This window comes from Bactrocera neohumeralis, chromosome 4 (assembly GCF_024586455.1).
Source record: "Bactrocera neohumeralis isolate Rockhampton chromosome 4, APGP_CSIRO_Bneo_wtdbg2-racon-allhic-juicebox.fasta_v2, whole genome shotgun sequence".
In the NCBI taxonomy this organism is placed as follows: Eukaryota; Metazoa; Arthropoda; class Insecta; order Diptera; family Tephritidae; genus Bactrocera; species Bactrocera neohumeralis.
Window position 1 is genome coordinate 48,273,990 of NC_065921.1, and position 18,180 is coordinate 48,292,169.

Consider the following 18,180-nt stretch of genomic DNA (forward strand, 5'->3'; position numbering starts at 1 on the left):
ACGAACCTTTGTTCCGTCGACTAGAATTATTGGATGCAGCAGCCTCATAGACGTCCTTATCAGTAATTTCTTCTTTAATTATCGTCTTGCCGTCAAGAGCCATCTGCAAGCGAAAAGATCATTATTATCTCGATGTTATATAACAGTAAAGCCAAAATTATAGACGATCTGTAAAATAAAATTACGCAAGCTTATTCGAGGTCAAAAATTCAAAAAAAGGTGGCGTTGTTCGTTCGAGGCCCTGCGGCCTTCGGCCTCCGGCCACTAACACGCTCAGGATCATAACTTTTAGTCAGTAGAATTCTCTTCCTGTGCTTCGATAGAAATAAGGGCAGACAAGATAAAATATTTTTCACATGCCGACATTTTGGATTGTCGGTATTTTGATCTTTCGGTATTCTGATTTATCGGTGTTTTGATTTGTCGGTATTTTGATGTGTCCCCATTTTAAATTTCGATATTTTAAGAGTATCCCATAGAATTTATTTCAGTTTCCTTAATTTTATTTACTATTTGATTTTAGTTTAGGTATTTATAACCCTGATTCCAGTACCCAGTTATATTTAGATTTTCTAAATAAATCCTACAGTTATACACAATCATGTTTGATGACAAATGATACTTTTCCCACAGTACAATTACGCTTTCGAGGGAGTTCTAATAGTTAAATTGCTATCTGACATGCAAATCAGTACCAAGGACTATTAATGAGCTAAAGCAGACGTTGATAATACTTCGTACGAAGGCAAAAAATGACGAGTTTGCATTATTATATAAGACAGTGATGTTACAGTTGCAAAACCAATATAGTCGGTTCCGGAAAGGAGAATGGCATTAGTTTGCGCTAATGAAGTTAGTTCGTTTATAACCTATGAAATAGCTTTGGTACAGTTTCACGTTGTGTATATACTACATACATATGTACATATGCATACTGATTGTAAAGTTATGATCGACCATAAAGAGACAGGGTGATTTTACCCCCTTGGGGATAATTTGTGCGGGGTTCCATCACTGGAACCCAAATTATGCTCTCCAATGAAAATCAAAGGAAAATATCTGCATCGCCAAGCAAAAAATATCGACAAAAACAATATTCACTGGGAGCAGTGGGCAGAGTTCATGCCGGTCCGGAGTGAGTTGTTGAAGCGTTGTAGCCTGCTATTTTCCTGCATATTAATGTATGTAAAAATATGTAAGTGCTGGCGGCAGCTGGTGAATGCCTCTTTCCAAGCCTCCATCTACTGCCCACTTGGACTGCCTCTGGCTGTCCACTAGCCAAACTGCTGCTGACTGATTAAAATAAACGATGCCGGCGATGAAATCAGCATTCAGTCATTGAATGCGGAGCAACAGTCCCTGCTAGACATGATTGCTAAAAAATCAGCAGCACAAATAAACAGCAACAACACGACTACAATTGCAACAACATAAAGCAACAGCTGGCATCAACAATACGAAGCATTAAAACAAGTGTTGTCAGCAAAAGCTACGCACACACAGATTTACATGTTTCTGATAGAAATATACATACTATGTATGTAGTATCTTGGCAGATTCTACGACCAGTTAACAACATCTGTTGCTGCAGCTGGAGTGCGGTGGGCGGCAGATAAGTGTGAGCGCATATGCATATGTATGTATATTTGGGTAATGGTGAGTGGTGACTGGTGAATTTTGAATGGTGAAGCGCACAACTGCGAGAAAAACATTTTCCGCTGGTCTCATCTCTCCTCTCTACATTCACCGTGCTGTGTTGTTGTGTTTTTTTAACCTTTTTCGCCTTTTGCACCGATTGGAAAAGTAACACCTGCATTCATAAATTGCTTAAAAATCACCTTGGCTGCCGGCAATTGAGAATGACAGAGTGTCTGGCGGACTGACTGATGGGCAAAGAGCTGTAGCGCCACATTTTTGTACGGAGGCAATAGCATTATGGGGGGGTATTCAGCTGCAGTTGAGTTGTAAAGCTGAAAATGCTCAGTGTATTGTCTACTTAGATACTTGGAATGCATGACATACATTCAAACAATGTAAGCGAAAAGCCGGAAGCCACAAAAACGCATTATGTAAAATATCAAATGTACAAAAAAGTTGCTATTTGCGTGTACACCTGCAACTGCGATATCAACAAATTGCAAAACAATAACATAATTTATTCTACTTTTACGAACACACAAATTTATGCATATGTACATATGTATGTACGTAGAACCTTTTCTTTTCCTTTAATTAAACGAATCACATAATGAAGCATGTGTGGTCGATGAATGGGATCAGACGTAAGGAGCTGAAGTTTATGGCTGACTGAAATAAATAGGGTATAATTTTGAGAAGTTGTGATGAGAAAGTTCAAATCAAGTATCACAAGTCTAACGAAATTTCGATTTTATTTATTCTTGAAATCAACAAATTGTTTAAGAAAATTCGTTAGTGAAATTAAAACGAGAAATACACTCTCACAATTTGTACGATGATTATATGGTATGAACTTCCCCGTTTTTTAGCAGAAATCACTTATTGTTAATGAAAAGAGTATACTGATTTTGTCACGAAGTTTGTAACACCTAGAAGTAAAAGTCGAAAACCCTATAACAGCATGATGAGTTAAGTCGACTTAGCCATGTCCTTTTGTCAGTCCATCCGACATCCTTCAGTTTTTGAAACATCAATTTTAAATTTTGCACATGTCCTTTTCTCCTCAAAATTCTGCTCGTTTGGACCGATATTGGACTACTAGACCACTAAAACATATAACTGCTATACAAACTGAACGATCAGAATCAAGTGCTTTTTTTTCATTTGACGAGATATCTTCAAAAAATATGTCATAACTTATTATCTCATTCAGCGCTACAATCTCCGAAAAATTTGTTCAGATCCGACCACTAAAGCATACAGCTGCCATACAAACTGACCGATGCAACTCACTTCCTCGTATAAAAAAAAATTTTATTTGACAGAGTATTATCACGAAATTCGGTATAGATTATAATCTCATTCATCGCTAAAATCTCCGATTAAAATCATCTAAAATATCATTTTATACATATTTATGATAAAACAATGCACTATTGCCTCAGTTACTATCGCGAACGCACTTCTCTTTATCTTTTAGAAACTTCGCCTTCCAGTTGAAAGCTTTTATTCTAAAGTATGCTTTCGATAAAAGTGCAGCATACTATGTTCTAGTTTATAGTTTGCTATTTAATACATTTAATTGTACCATATTTCTGAAAGACTATTAAACTGCGTTTATGTACATATGTACATACCAACTTAAAAGTGTTTAATATCTTTATTTAAAAGCTTGATAGAATTTACATAGCATGCATGCATGTAAACTAGAATTTTAAACTTACATACATATGTACGTATGTACATACATATCTTTGGATTTCCAAATTACCAGATCTTTGCTCTTGTTTCTCACTGCGTTTTGAATCTTGCTGTTGTCTGCTGCTTTAAGTAGTTTCGCAGTTTTTTAGTTTAAGAGTGCACAACTGTTTTGTCTCAATGAGTTTCCAATTGATGCCACTTGTGTCAGTTGCAGCTGTCACCCCATCTCAATTTCCCCTGCACTGGTACATTGACAACATGCAGACACAACGCGTCTGTTTCTCCACAGCCGTTATTAGTATACGACATACATATGTATGTATGTATTTGCTATGGGATTTTTAACACACTGCTCTTATCTGACATTGCGAGCCCATATTTATTCAAATGTTTAGTCTCCTTCTTGATATTTTGCTTCGGCCGACTGGCCAGAGAAATTAGTATTCAATTTTATTTTGATTATAATTACGCGGGTAAAACAATTCACTGTCTTGCTATTTGTTAACAACATATTACCTCCGTGGCTCAGGAATTTAAAATATGTACATACATACATACTTATGTATGTACACATGTAATATTTCGAAAAGCCAAATCCCGACGTCACGACGGCATTAAAAAAAACACGTTTTTTTTATAATTTCTAGAAAAAATTGACAATTATACAGTGCGGCCTCTTCTCATTCTTTCGCTTATGACGTGGCGTGTCGCAATCTGTGAAATCTATCATTCACTAATCCACACTCTCTTTCAATATTTTGGTTGTTTTGTTGTGTAAAGTGCCGCTTAGCGCGAATCCTCATCTTATCTAGCTCCAACAAGTGTAGTTCTGACAGACAAGCAGACAAGAACATTCCCATTCACTCCACTTCACTGAATACCACACTAAACTTCTTCCAACAATGCCAACTATCAGTTCAGCTCAACTAACTGGCAGTGCTACTCCATACATCAACAAAACAGAAAATTGAAAGAGAGTAAAGGGTAAGCAAAAAACGAAATATGTAAGTAAATCTAAGGATAACAATTAAGAATGAGGGATTTCTTTCCTCACATTTTTGTAGAGCGGCTACAATACCGTACTGCTGGTTCTTTAGTATTGTAGAAACGAAGTTTGGCTCAGTTACAGCAGTGAAGGGAAACAGCGCAAAACAATGGCACAAGCAACTGGAATCCATGAAATGGTAGTAGGGGATTCCCTTTGTGAAAGCGAATGCTGCTGGAGCATGTGCGTTGTCGCCTGTCTGTTTGTGTTAGTGAATGTGCGGTGTCAGCTGTTGTTGACAACCTGCTGCAATAACAACACAAAGTGTATGGCATCGTTGATGCTTAGCAATTGTTCTGGCAGTGGGGCTGGTGTTGGCAGCAGCAGCAGCGCACATAATTTTCTCTCCTTTGTGGTGCTGAAACATCAGCGACAACTGCAGTGACAGCAAAAACAACAACACACATATGGACATACATAAATACAGACATGTAGATGCAATTACTGTAAAGAAAACTATATACATACATACGACGTACATATCCATACATACATAGAAATGTATGTGCTTTGTACAGGGAATATGCAGTTATGTGCATTAAAGTATGTTCATACTTAAAGTACAAAAAAGCTAATTTTCTTTATAAATGTTTTTCTATAAATCTTGAGCTATTTACCCGATGTAGCATAATTTACAGTACCTAAGTTATCTGCTAATAACGACTCTCACCGCCATTAGGAGAATATGGCTGCTTAAAGTGCTATTAATCTGTTATCAATAACACACATATTAAGTTTACTACACATTTCATCTGTCCTCTCTTAAATATCTAATCCCATAGAAGCCTTCATATTTGTATAGTTTTCTGATAAGCAAGCCATAACTTAACTTTGCAAGGTATAATATAAATCAAATTTTAAATACTATAAAATATAAGAATAAATACTAGTTTTGATACAAGCAAACAATATTCCAGTAAGTGTAAGACTTTAACACACCTACAAAGGAGTATGCCTTTTCATACCCTGAACTGCGAAAAAGGAAACCTTGTAGACCCCTAAAGATAATACAAACACGCCGATCAAACTCAAGTCCGAGTATAGTATGGAAAGCCTTTTCATTTGATAAGGTTTTGTCGCGAAATTTGCGAAAGATGATTACTTAAGGCATCGCTACAATCTCCGAATATATTGTTCAGATTTGACCATCGAAATGTCTGCCGCACTTGCCACTCTGATATACATACGTATGTATGTACATACATACAAGAAATCACAAAAATACTTGGTCTAGATAGTTATGTACAGAAAAAAGAGAAACACTGAGAGAATCGAAATAACCAAGGAAATACAAACTTATTTAACGCATTGGAGCAGCCTCTGGCAAGGAGGCAAATTTTTTCATTTTTTTCGTTGCAATATATACATATACATTTGTATGTATGTACTTCACATACATACAGTGCTTACAGTGGGTACTTATGCCCTTCAAAATTACTTATTTTCCGAGCAAAGAAAATGGAAACTGTCACTAGCACAGACCGTAGTCACAACCGCTGTTGCCGCATGCCGCACCCGCTGTCGATACACAAAGCTGCCAGCACAACCACAGGCAACTGTCAGTCATAACAACAAGAGTAAATGGAAGAACAACAAGAGCGACAGAGTCTCTAGCAGCTATAATAAAAACAACAAAAAGCACCACAATGACAACGACAGCCGCTGGCAATTGCTGTGAAAATAATTGCGCGCCACAACGAGCTGTGCATACTGCTGCGACTGCCACGGCCACAAGCCCAGGCTCGAAGCACTCGCACGGGCCCGTCGCGTACGCAGCAAAACAATGCATTGCCACTTTTTGCCTCGCCTTCTGTCGCAAGTGTTCTATATGGTGTGTATGTATGTAGGCCAGTGTGTGGCACAAACTGTGACCGTGTGGAACCCGTACTCTGTTGACTGCAGTGTTCGCTTGCTGCCAACACAAGTGTTGCCAAGTATTAAGCGCGCGCAATTTGCCACCAACTGTTGTCGACTGCCTGCTTGTTTGCCTGTTTGCCTGCCACTGACAGGAGTTACCGATGCCGACAGTGCTGCCACACTTTGTTCGCTGTTCATGTGCTTTTCTTTTTCCGGCTTTTCGCCCTTACTTCGTGCTGTGTTGTTGGATTTGTTTGGCGTCGTTGGCAGACTGTGATTTCCAGTATTTTATTTACACGCTTCCATATTTCTTTCGGCCTCCTTGTGCTGATATAAAGTACACGCACGGACATGCACACCTACAGCTGTAAGAGAAATGTGCGAAATAATAGTTTTCCCCCGCTGGCTTTAATCTCGATTGCTTAAATTGTAACTGGCGTTCAAGCTTTCTGTTATTCCAACTTCAGATGCTCTAGTTGCCGCCAGCACAATACTCTAGTATCCTTCACCGGAAATTTCCGATATGCATTTGACATTTTCGAAAGATGGTTGCTAACAAAACGGACCTCTAAAGTTGAGTTTCATAAAGTAAATTTCTTTTGAAGTTTAGAAGCAGTGACTCAAATTAGTAAGTTATTCTTGAACTGTCTGCGAAGTCTTTTACCATGTCATCTCTTGTTGTTAAAGGGAATGTTACCGGTAAAAGAAAAAAAAGTTAAGTGTTAACCAGAAGTCAAGAGCTCCCTCGAAGAACAAACATCAAACTCTACAACTCACTCATCATCCCCGTTGTACTATATGGTGCAAAGGATTGGACGATGACAACATCTGATTCTGCGAAAGACTTATCGATGAAATGTTGAGCTGTACGAGATGTACAATGTCTTCAACATAGTTCAGGAATTTAAGAGACAGTGGCTACGCTAGCTAGATCATGCCATCCGAATGGATGAAAACACTATAGCTCTGAGAGAGTATTGGACGTAGTACCAGCCGGGGAAAGCAGAGGAAGAGGAAGACCTCCAATCTTTTGGAAAGACCAGGTGGAGAAGGACAAGGCTACACTTGGAATCTCCAATTGGCGCCTAACAGCGAAAAGGAAAAACGACTGGTGCGCTGTTATAAACTCGACTTTCGCCTGTTTTTTACGCATTTCGAGTATTGAAGCTACAAATTTTGTTTAAAAATCTAACTTATGAAATCTCTTGATAGGCCAAAAATTAAAACACACCATTCAGTTATAAAATGAAAATTGGTAAAACTCCAGACTCTTCTTCATAAAATTAACTAAAATCCTTAATAAAATGCTATCTTTATAAATTCGTTTGAGCTCAGAAAAAACAATGTCGACTGTTCAAAACTTTCATAAATAAATCGAATATTGTCACATACCATTAACCTAAGGGTTTCTCCATTCGATGTCATGTGCAGTATCGTTGTTCGAATAGCGTTCGTATCTTTCAGCTGCAGATGTGCGAACGGGTGCAATTGGTGTGTTAGTCCTTTTGAGCCTGTCAACCGCACATTTTTCATATTTTTATCCTTTCACCAGAAGCGCACACACTGCGGACACTTTGGATGATGGCACAAGTGTCCAAATGCATGCCAACTCTCCTGATATGTCTTTTTTACAGAAGGATGAAAAATGCTGCGACCCAGCACTATCAAAACTGCCTAAAGCCCTACTGCCCAAGTGCTGTTCGCCTTTCTGAGGCTGTAAAAATATTAATGAACTAGTATAGTTATGGCTGCTATGCAGATGCTGCTGAGCCGTATGTATGTATATGTATTTATGTTTGCAGATTCTGGCATGTACCATATAGGAAAACCTTAAGATTAACCGACATTTGTCCTAACTTGTGTTGTATTTGCACTCTCCAAGTCAAACCTTTCGAATTAAACATAATTATTTTAAATTTTTTCATATTAGGCTGAATTGAAGGAATTTGGAATATGTGTTAGTAAGAAAAGCGCTCATTAAGGAAGTCTAAAGCAAGAAAAAAGCTTAACTTCAGTTCCACAAAACCTATAAAACCCATCACAAACACTATCAATCTGATCAATTTCTTCGGATATCGCACCGTTGCCTTGGACAATAATCCATGTCGAATTTGAAGACTTCCCGTCAAATTAAAAATCTTTCCAAATCATTAATATGTTTTATATAACTAACTACTAATACCATCCATTTCTAGTCAGTCCCTACCTTTAAAAGATACGTATACAAATTCGGCAACTGATGAACTATTATTGTGTGAGTTTACAAAAATGGATCAAAAAGCATTTTGTGTGCCAATAAAGCATTGCTTTTTGGGGGAAAATACTGCACCAGAGAAATCAAACTTTGTAAAGAGATTTGCTAAGTTGGATAGAGTTGAAATGAGCACCGAGGACAATGAAGGCAGTGGACGAAAGAGACTAAAGCTCTGTGCAAAGTGCGTGCCGTCGGGAATGTTTGAGTGCTCTTTTTACGTCGGTGTGTGACAATAGAAACATGGTTCCATCATTATGGTATTATATTCATCGACTAATTACTGAGCCAGTTATGATTCATTCACTGCCTATTCGTTTGCAGTTCTATTCTACCATTCCCAATATTGCAATTGTATTATTTTTGAGGAAGGATCAGTTTGAAATTTTAAGCTATACTTCATCGTTTCTGTTTAAATATTACAATGCTTCGACGATATTTCTATATATCTTAAATTATAATACACCGTTCTATCAATAGTGCAGTTATTCCACTAATTTTTATGTTAGATGTCGCGTTTAGTTTGTTATGAATGCGTTCTTTGCCCTTAATCCAGTAAAGTAGCCACAATGCCTTGACGACAAAAATCTCATTTTCTGTTGTGATATTAAAAATATCTGACGGGTTCGTCCTAAAGCAAAATTGTCTTGGTCAGGAGCAACAATCAGTATAACTCATAAGTATACTAAGTACGCATGCATACGAAAATTAGTGTTCTTCCGCATTATTTCTGTGTTGTTATAAAGATTAATTAATAGAGTCTCCGACGTTTCATTCTATGTGTTACAAGCTTCGTGACAAACTTAATTTATGCACTAGTAACCTGTTCAGGTCAAAAATATTTTAACCAGTGACATAATAGTTGGCGTGCATTATGATTTGGATTTTACTATGGACGTGGCGCTTATAAAACCGTTCTTCCACTTGATGCCCAAATCTTCCAAGATGTTTTTATGTTATTTTGCATTTTAAGATACTGTTACAACAATTATACACGCTAGCCACCTTACACCTAGCTTGTAATTTTCGAAAACGTTGAAAGACGAAGATGAAGATGAAGATGATAGAAAAAAGTCACGATGAAAAAAATAAAATTTTTTTCAGATTTCCCAGCAAGCCTACGCTGCTACTAACCCAATGCCAAGTAAAATTCAGAAGATCTATTTCAACTAGCACTGTATGCTGGCAGCCAAAGAATGGTCACAAGTGTCACTGGCGGTATTGTCGGTATACACTGAGAGTAACATTTGCCCGCAACGACTTTGCAACAACAACTGCAACAATAAAGCGAAAGTAAAATACATAATTAAGGGAGAGTACGACAAAATCCAGAAAGAGCTGGGTGGAAGCGTACGTGTATGTTTCCCTACGTTATAAGCCGTTGCACCACCTCATGTTCACCTGATGCTGGGTCATTACGGCAAGCCGTTTAACTATAATATGATAGAAGCATGTGGCTCAATCGTGGCGGCAGTGGGTTGTGTGTTTAGGACGATGGTACAGCTGGTGCCTCTCCCACAGCGGCTGGCCATGCAACAGTAATAGATCTCCCGTTCTCTTTTTACATCATCCGTCTTTGTTTTTAAATTTTCACATTTTTTTTGTCGGATTAGGCACACTTTTTATTTCAGTTTGCTTGCTTTTTTGAAGAGTTTGTGAGTGAAATTTATGAATGTTCTGTTTGATATTTATTGGTAGACGGTTTCAATGCGGTGGAAGGTTAAACAACATACAAATAAGCAAATCTGAGAAGAAAAGTTGTTGGATGATCACTACCAAAGATATTGCAACAATAAATAATAATATTACCAGATAATATACATATAATATATATTCATATATACATACCAATTTTATACATATGTACATACATATGTATGTATGTATGTACTTATGTATGTATGTATGAAAAAAAAACAACACCTTATATTATTGGTGGTACTAGCTTGTGGCTGCTCGTTGAAAGTTTTGGAACATTGTTTTTATACTTATTAGCTTATATTTACTCATCAGCTTGAAAGAAACGTTGTTTGAACTTTGATTTAGTTGACATGAAGAAAAAAATGTTGGTTAGAGAACGACAACTCAAAAAGGCGTTTGGTATAGGGGAAAAAATAAGTTCCTTTAGATATGTATGTCCAAAGAAGATCCCGTTAAACCAAGTTCGAATTTTTAAGGTGTGCGAATCTAGCAGAGAAAGCTAACACAATAATTCAGTAAATATGTATGTATGTAATTTGATACGCAATAAATACATACAAACATACATATTTTTATACTCTTGCAACCAGTTGTTACAGAGTATTATAGTTTTGTTCACCTAACGGTTGTACATATCACCTAAAACTAATCGAGATAAATATAGGGTTATATATACATATGTATGTATACATATATGCAAATGATTAGGATGACGAGAAAAGCTGAAATCCGGTCGACTGTTTGTCTGTCCGTCCGTCCGTGCAAGCTGTAACTTGAGTAAAAATTGAGATATCTCGATGAAACTTGGTATGTGGGTTTCCTAGTACAAAAAAAAACTTCGAGTTCGTAGAGGGGCATAATCGAACCACTGCCACGCCCACAAATCGCCATTAACCGAAAACACATGAAATGCCATAACTAAGCGCTAAATTAATATATAAAACTTAAATTCGTATAGCATATTGCAGTAGTACGGGGCACTTGTGGGCATTTTTTTTAAGTGGGCGTGGCTTCACCCTCTAACAAGTTTAATGCAGATATCTCCTAAACAACTTAAGCTACAAGAACCAGATTTGCTGAGTACAAATCTTATAAAAACTTCTACAGTGTGGATGAAATCGGAGGATAACTCCATTCACTCCCCATATAACGGTAATGTTAAATATGCCAGAGACATTTAATTTTACCACCGAGATGGTATGTGAGAGCTTTATAGGAGTCGGCATGAGAATTGGAAGATGGGCGTGACGCCGCCCACTTATTGGTGAAATCCCGTATCTCGCATACGGCGCAATTTTAAATTTCACTTGACTCGTTCAGTTTCCAGTACACAAATCAAGAAGCAATTAATATAACGAGATACAACTTTGCACGAACATTGTCTTTAGTGTTTGCTACCTTATGATCAAAAATTGTTTAAATCCAATAAAAACTGTTCAAGCTCCTAGGTGCCGAATATTTAGACCCCAGTACCTAAAGAAGACTTTTGGTCGAAAATGTTGGTCAATGTGTGATACACATATGTATATACATAACTGAAATTAAGGGATAATCCTTCTCTTATAACAGCATGTCTGTATGTCAAAATGGGTTTGCACCAATACTTTCCTTAGCCCCCGTATACTTAATAAGTATACAGATTTTCGAACTCCTGGGTGGCTGGCCAATATATCAGCCAATCTGTGATTTCTCCCAATTAAAATAAATAATAATAAAATAATAAATACTGCTTAAAATATACATATATTTAAGCGAAAACTTGGCCGAGTCCCTATTTAACTAATATCAGGATTTTCGAACATGCGGCTGATTTTATTCTATATGATTTATTTTACACCTTAAAGTATTTCCCTGGCTTTGATTCTTGCAAGTTGCAAGAGTATAAAATGTTCGTTTTCACCCGAACTTAGCCATTCCTTACCTATTTAATATTATTTTCATATATTTGCTCTTGTTCTTAGCATTTTTATTATTCACATTTAAAATTTTTCTTCCGCCCATTCGTTCAACTTGTTCGACGCAAGCCACCCATCATCTGTCTTCTGTTTAATTTCAGGTCCCGCAAATGGAGTGGTTGATACTTGCAGCCAGCATTGTTGTTATTTCTGTGCCTGCTGTTACCATTCAAACTTGCAACGGCATGGCGTATTCTGCTTGTTGCTTCGCTGCTGGCATTGCTGCGCGGTTTGTTCACTTGCTAATTTACAGTTTTCAATAATAGGACGCAATTACAGCTGCAACATTTCGCTCAGCCGCCACGCAAACCAAAAGCGTTGCCAAAAGCAATTGTCAGGGGCCGAATGACAATGCTCAGATATAAAACAGATGCCTAACTTGTGTTACGTCAACATCGGCGCGCGCAACAAAAGACCTCACACTCGTAGAAGATGCAAAAGCTAGACATGATGGCCTTTGAGTACTACACACACACATATACGTACAAAATTTCACTGGCATATGCTGTTGAGGCATCGTTCGCATATGGCCGCCGGTGTGAGCGTAAGAGCGCAATCAGCGAATTCCGCAAAACCGCAGCCCGAATCAGCTGCTACGAGCTATCTCATGGGAGCGCAATGTAAATGATCAGTCAAAATCGCTTCTATCACCCACTTTACCGTAGGATGCAGTAGATTTCCCTGGTATTTTAGCAAGAACAGCGAAAAATGCTACTCCCTTCCTCGGTTGCCGTCTTTAGCGAGCAAAATGTGTCAAAAGTTGAGCCCGTAGAATATAATACTATAAAATAGCTCTGTTATATTATTTGTAATAACAATTGATAATTTAATACAAATAAATTTACCTATTTACTTATTTTTTGCATAAAAAATTTCACTTTGAACAAAATATTAAAATTTCATTGAAGTGAAAGGTATTCGTATGGTCACAACGAAATTGTGTACATGCAAAATGGACAGCTGTGTTGTCTTGTGTACATGCCGGCCATTGTTATGTCGCTGCCTTCTTACAAATGTTCATGTAGAAGGATTCACGTCGCCATTTACAATTCACTGTCGTGCTACAATGTAGTGTCGCGCTCTATGTGTTCAGCACTTACATATATAGTGATAAGTATGTATGTGATAGTCATACGAAGAAATAAGGTGACAAAGGAGAAGGTGCGATGGAAGTAGCTGCGTAAATGAAAATTTTGAGACAGTTTATTAGGCAAATATCGTGTTTTAGGTCTCTAGTTAGTAACTGTCGTCTCATAACCAAGTACACTGGATTTCAATGCACAAAACCGGTATAACTTCCAACTTTTAAAAAACCTTTCGTTAGAAGAGGAATATTACTATTTGGCTACTATATAATGCTTACCAAATGTTTTGAATAAACCCTGAATAAATTTAAAAACACTCTTAAAAAGGTCTTCTCTGCTAAGTTTTACCCTGGTATGCAAATTCTAAAAAACTTTTCAACGATGGCTGCAGATAACCGTAACTTAACCAAATGGTCAGCCATCCTCCATAAGCTTCCCAGTTCCGATAACTACATATACATAAGTATGTATAACCTTCCATCCAGTTTGTATACTGAAGTTTATTTGGCGCCGAGAATTAAAATTAAAAATTAAGGGTTTTGAATTTTGACTTCAAAAGGGTTCTTTGCTCCTTCAGTGATACCGTGATAAAAACATATAATATCTCAAATTATCTGCGCCTACTAAGATTATAAAATTTGTAATAAATCCTTTAGTTCAAGACAATGCTTCCATTTTAAAACTTGTAAAGTTAACCCTGCGAAGTCGTTTATTAAAAATATTATTCAAGTGATTAGCAGAGCTCTTGACAATCGATAAATCCAAAATTCATAAAAATTAGAAGCCACTAAAAAGTGGTTAGCTCCCTTTTTAGTATATCGCTCAAAGCAGACGGTTACGCGATTAAAGACCCTTTATCTTGGAGGTCCTTCCACTAATAATGTTTGGCAAATGATGTCTTATGTTATGATTTTATTCAGAATGCTCCCAACAAATATGTACATTTATAGAGGAATACATATGTATAAGTAGATTCATATATTCTGTTGCAATGCGAGGGGAACTTAAAAAGTTGGCTACTTCGGCATGCAGTAACTGAGTAAACGAACGCACATGTTGCAAACGAAGCCAAAGTCACGTACGAGCTCACCAAACAAAAGCAAATGATTTACCAAGCTGGCAAATAAACAAACGAAGCGTACGAAAGTCTTGAATATTCATATATGGTGGTTAAAGTGTGAATCTGTAGAATAAGTAGTCAACTATGGACAAGCTGGGCGAGACTTTGAAACGAAGCTAGTGCATACGCTTAGGGGTATGTATGCGTGTAAGAAGCAGTTATGTGGCAATCAGTGTTGCAAGCGACTTGCCAAACTTCCATTTCCACTGCTCATCCACACCCAAACACTTGTTGGCACACCCCCTAACGGTGCAGTGCCTTACGTTCACTGCAAGTTTCCTAATTGCATTTCGTCTGCATGTTGCACGTGCTGTGAGCCAACTCGCCACTTTGCAGTGCTCGATAACGTTTAGGACCACCGACGCTCTTTGAATCATATTTAATGCATTCCTCCAACGTATTTGCGGCAAGCGCCATCAGTGCGATACATACGCTTTAGATATAAATTCATATGTATGTCCGCATATGTCCACATACATATGTATGTATGTATGTGCAAATAATTGGCACGTTTACAAACGATATTGCCACGTTGAATTATTTCGTACAAACGGTGGAAATTTGCTTTCACTCTGGCATTTTATAACACTTGCGGCAAATGTGTGTGTTGCATGTCACTTCTGACACCTTTTGCATATGGTAAGACAAATACGTATGTACATTAGGGTGCCCGTTTTTCCCCCAAATTGATTTGTTTTTGCAGAAGCCCGATTAAATTTCACTAAACGATATTAGAGTATCCGTTATTTCTGCTGCCGGGGAGATTTCACCAAACGTCTCAAAACGCTTTTCTTTTATTCCATTGTTATACCTACTATTTCGTAGAAGCAGCTGTTTAGCGGGGTTTTTTGAATTTTTCACAAAAATTCTATGGTTATGTAAAAAAGGTGAGTATACAAAAGATACAGATCTGTCAATCTCATTCCCTTCCTCTTCTCAATCTCAGATCGCCCGTAAATTATTTAGAATATTCTGTTTTCTAAGCTGCAGGTTTATTTACTTTGGAGTTAAAAAAAGTTAATACAAAAATCAAAGAATCCTATGTTAACAATGCTCCGACCGAAAATTTGATGTGATTAGATTAGATTTAGTCTATTCACTATTCTAGACTGTGCTTACTGCTATTGGATAATTATAAAATGGCTTTTTTTGACATTAAAAAATTCACATCGTTTAATATTTATTAAAAGAAAACATTGTAATGTCGTTTTTTATTATAAAATTATTTTTGTTTAAATATGTTCCATTAAAGATTACCTTTTTTCAACACTTTTTTGTTTTTGCATTTTCTATCCCCTTATACCCTTAAAATTAATGTAGAAACCCACCTTACCATTGGAAGGCTTCGAAAAAGGCCCAAAAATAATAATTAGGGGTATGTCAATTTTTCAACGTTTATGTCCATCTTTGTATGCTTTTTCAGTACCTCAAACTTTAATCGCGTTTTTCTCAAAACAAATTTTTTTAAACTGGCGGACACGATTCCGGTCGAACTACTGAACCGATTTGCTTAATTTTTTTTTTAAATGTTCACAAAACGCCTGGCCCTCATAATTTTTTATAATTTATGTTAAAAAACATGGAGAAAAATAAAAAAAACCTTAATTACCTTTTTATTTAACAACATTTTTTCATGATCCTAGAACCAACGTTAACCATTCACGTAGGTAGGTAGGTAGGTAGGAGTGCAGCCCTATCGGGCTCAATTAGCACTTGATGTGCCATTTTGATACACTATTCGTAGAACCTCCTGTATCTGCTATTACGTTTCACCTTCTCTCTCAAACCATTTTGAGGTTTCGATGAAACTACTTATGTCTGACATGCTTTTAGTGGAAATCCATTCAAGGTTTGGTGCTTGATGGATTCCAAGTGTTTTGTGTCGGATCTGTGCTAGAGCTGGGCATTCGCATGAAATTGGAAGATTGTTTCCTTGTTCCCTGTTACTCCACAGCCACGGCAGATGTCGTTGTAGGGCATACCCATTTTGGACGCATGTTCCCCAAATTGCCAGTGCCCTGTTGTAGTAGCTGTTATTCTGTAAATACTTTTTCTTGACCTATTTAATAAGTCATTGATTCTTTTGCTGTCATATGTTGGCCATAATTGTTTAGTTATGACGCATTTTGTAATGTTTTTCCACCCGTTATTTGCAACTTGTTGAAATTGTCTATTGATCTCTCCTTTGATCAAGGCCAGGAGCGCCGCCTGGCTATCCGTAAATATAGTTGCTTTATGTATATTCCCGTGGTTTTCTAATAGAACTTCGCAGGCTTTTTCTATGCCTAGTACTTCTGCTTGGAAGATGTTAGCCGAGTTCGGTAGACGTTTATTCTTCTTTTATTCTTATCGCCGCAATAGCTGCTGTTTTGTGAATAAAAATGTCCATTGGTAGTTGATGCAGGACCACATTGAGCGCATCAGTCGGACATGACCTGATTGCACCCGTAACACCCGCACATGCTGCTCTTTGTATTCCATTTAATTTTTTAATGTTGTATTGTTTGTTTATATATAACACAGCTCCATATGTAAGTATAGGTCTTATGGCAGCCGTATACATCCACATGATTGTACTTGGTTTAAGGCCCCAATTCTTGTTGACAATTCTCTTACAAGTATGCATGCTTTATTTATTCTTTTTTTTATATTTATTTTTCAGGACAGTTTGGTGTCAATCTCCACCCCCAAGTATTTAGCTGTGGGGGATACAGTGAGTGTTGTACCGTTTAGTACCGGAAGTTGAAACTGAGGTATTTTGGTTCTGCTTGTGAATAGCATCAGTTCTGTTTTGTTCGGGTTAACTCCAAGTCCATTGGTTTTAGCCCATAGGTTTAACCTTCGATGTGCTCTTTCCATAATTTCGCTGACTGTTGAAGGAAATATGCCTAATACCAACAACACTATATTATCTGCATACGCTACTGCTTTCACTCCTCCACCGTTTAGTTGGAGTAGTATTTCGTTCAGCGCTACAACCCATAGAAGCGGAGAGAGGACCCCTCCTTGAGGCGTCCCTCTACTCACATAACTTGTTTGTGTTGCAGCGCCGTTTGAAGCTCAAGCATCGATAGTATCCATCTGCACATGGTGTCATCTATGCCACCATGTGCTAGAGAATTAATTATAGCATTTACTTCTATATTATTAAAGGCGCCCTCAATGTCTAGAAAAGCAGCCATGGTGTATTGTTTGTGGTGTAGTGATTTTTCAATTACACTTATCACCTCGTGAAGGGCAGTTTCGGTCAATCGGCCCTTTATGTACGCATGTTGGGACTTCGATAACTTCTCCGCCATTATTGTTCTTACGTGTAAATCTATTAGCCTTTCTAGTACCTTCAACATAAAGGAGGTAAGGCTTATAGGTCTAAAATCCTTGGCAAACCAAAAACCTTCCAAATCCATTCACGTACTTTTTAAGAATAAATTGGGTTTTTGTGTTTCAGATGATCCAAACATGAGAAATCGTGTCCGCCAGTAAAAAAAAAAACGCATCTCATTCACCCAGCTATTTCTCCGACAGATGTCATCAGAAAATTCCGAAAAAATTTGTTTATATACACTACGATATACCTCATGATATGTGAAAAAAGTTCTATTGTAGAATAAAAATTTCTATGGAAAAAAATGTCAAAAAAAGGGAACTGAAAATAATTGACGCATTCTTATTTGTTTGCTTACATTTTATCTTTGTAGTATATACATACATATGTAAATATGCAGTGACAATGTGATAAATTTCTCTACTGACAAAACAGATGGAGCTAAATTAGAGTCGCATAGGGAGATTTCGAATAGATTAGCTTGAAATTTCTGCAGCCTAAA

At 37.3% G+C, this 18,180-nt stretch overlaps 1 protein-coding gene across 2 annotated transcripts in view; it reads right to left on the bottom strand.

Moving 5' to 3' along the window:
* The window catches only part of LOC126754520 (protein CBFA2T1), a 71,147-nt gene that overhangs the window by 19,215 nt on the left and 33,752 nt on the right, over nt 1-18,180 (bottom strand). For both annotated transcript variants that reach the window (XM_050466575.1, XM_050466574.1), the window contains exon 3: nt 7-103. In XM_050466575.1, coding sequence (XP_050322532.1) covers nt 7-103 — 97 coding nt within the window. The remainder of the gene's footprint in view (nt 1-6; nt 104-18,180) is intronic.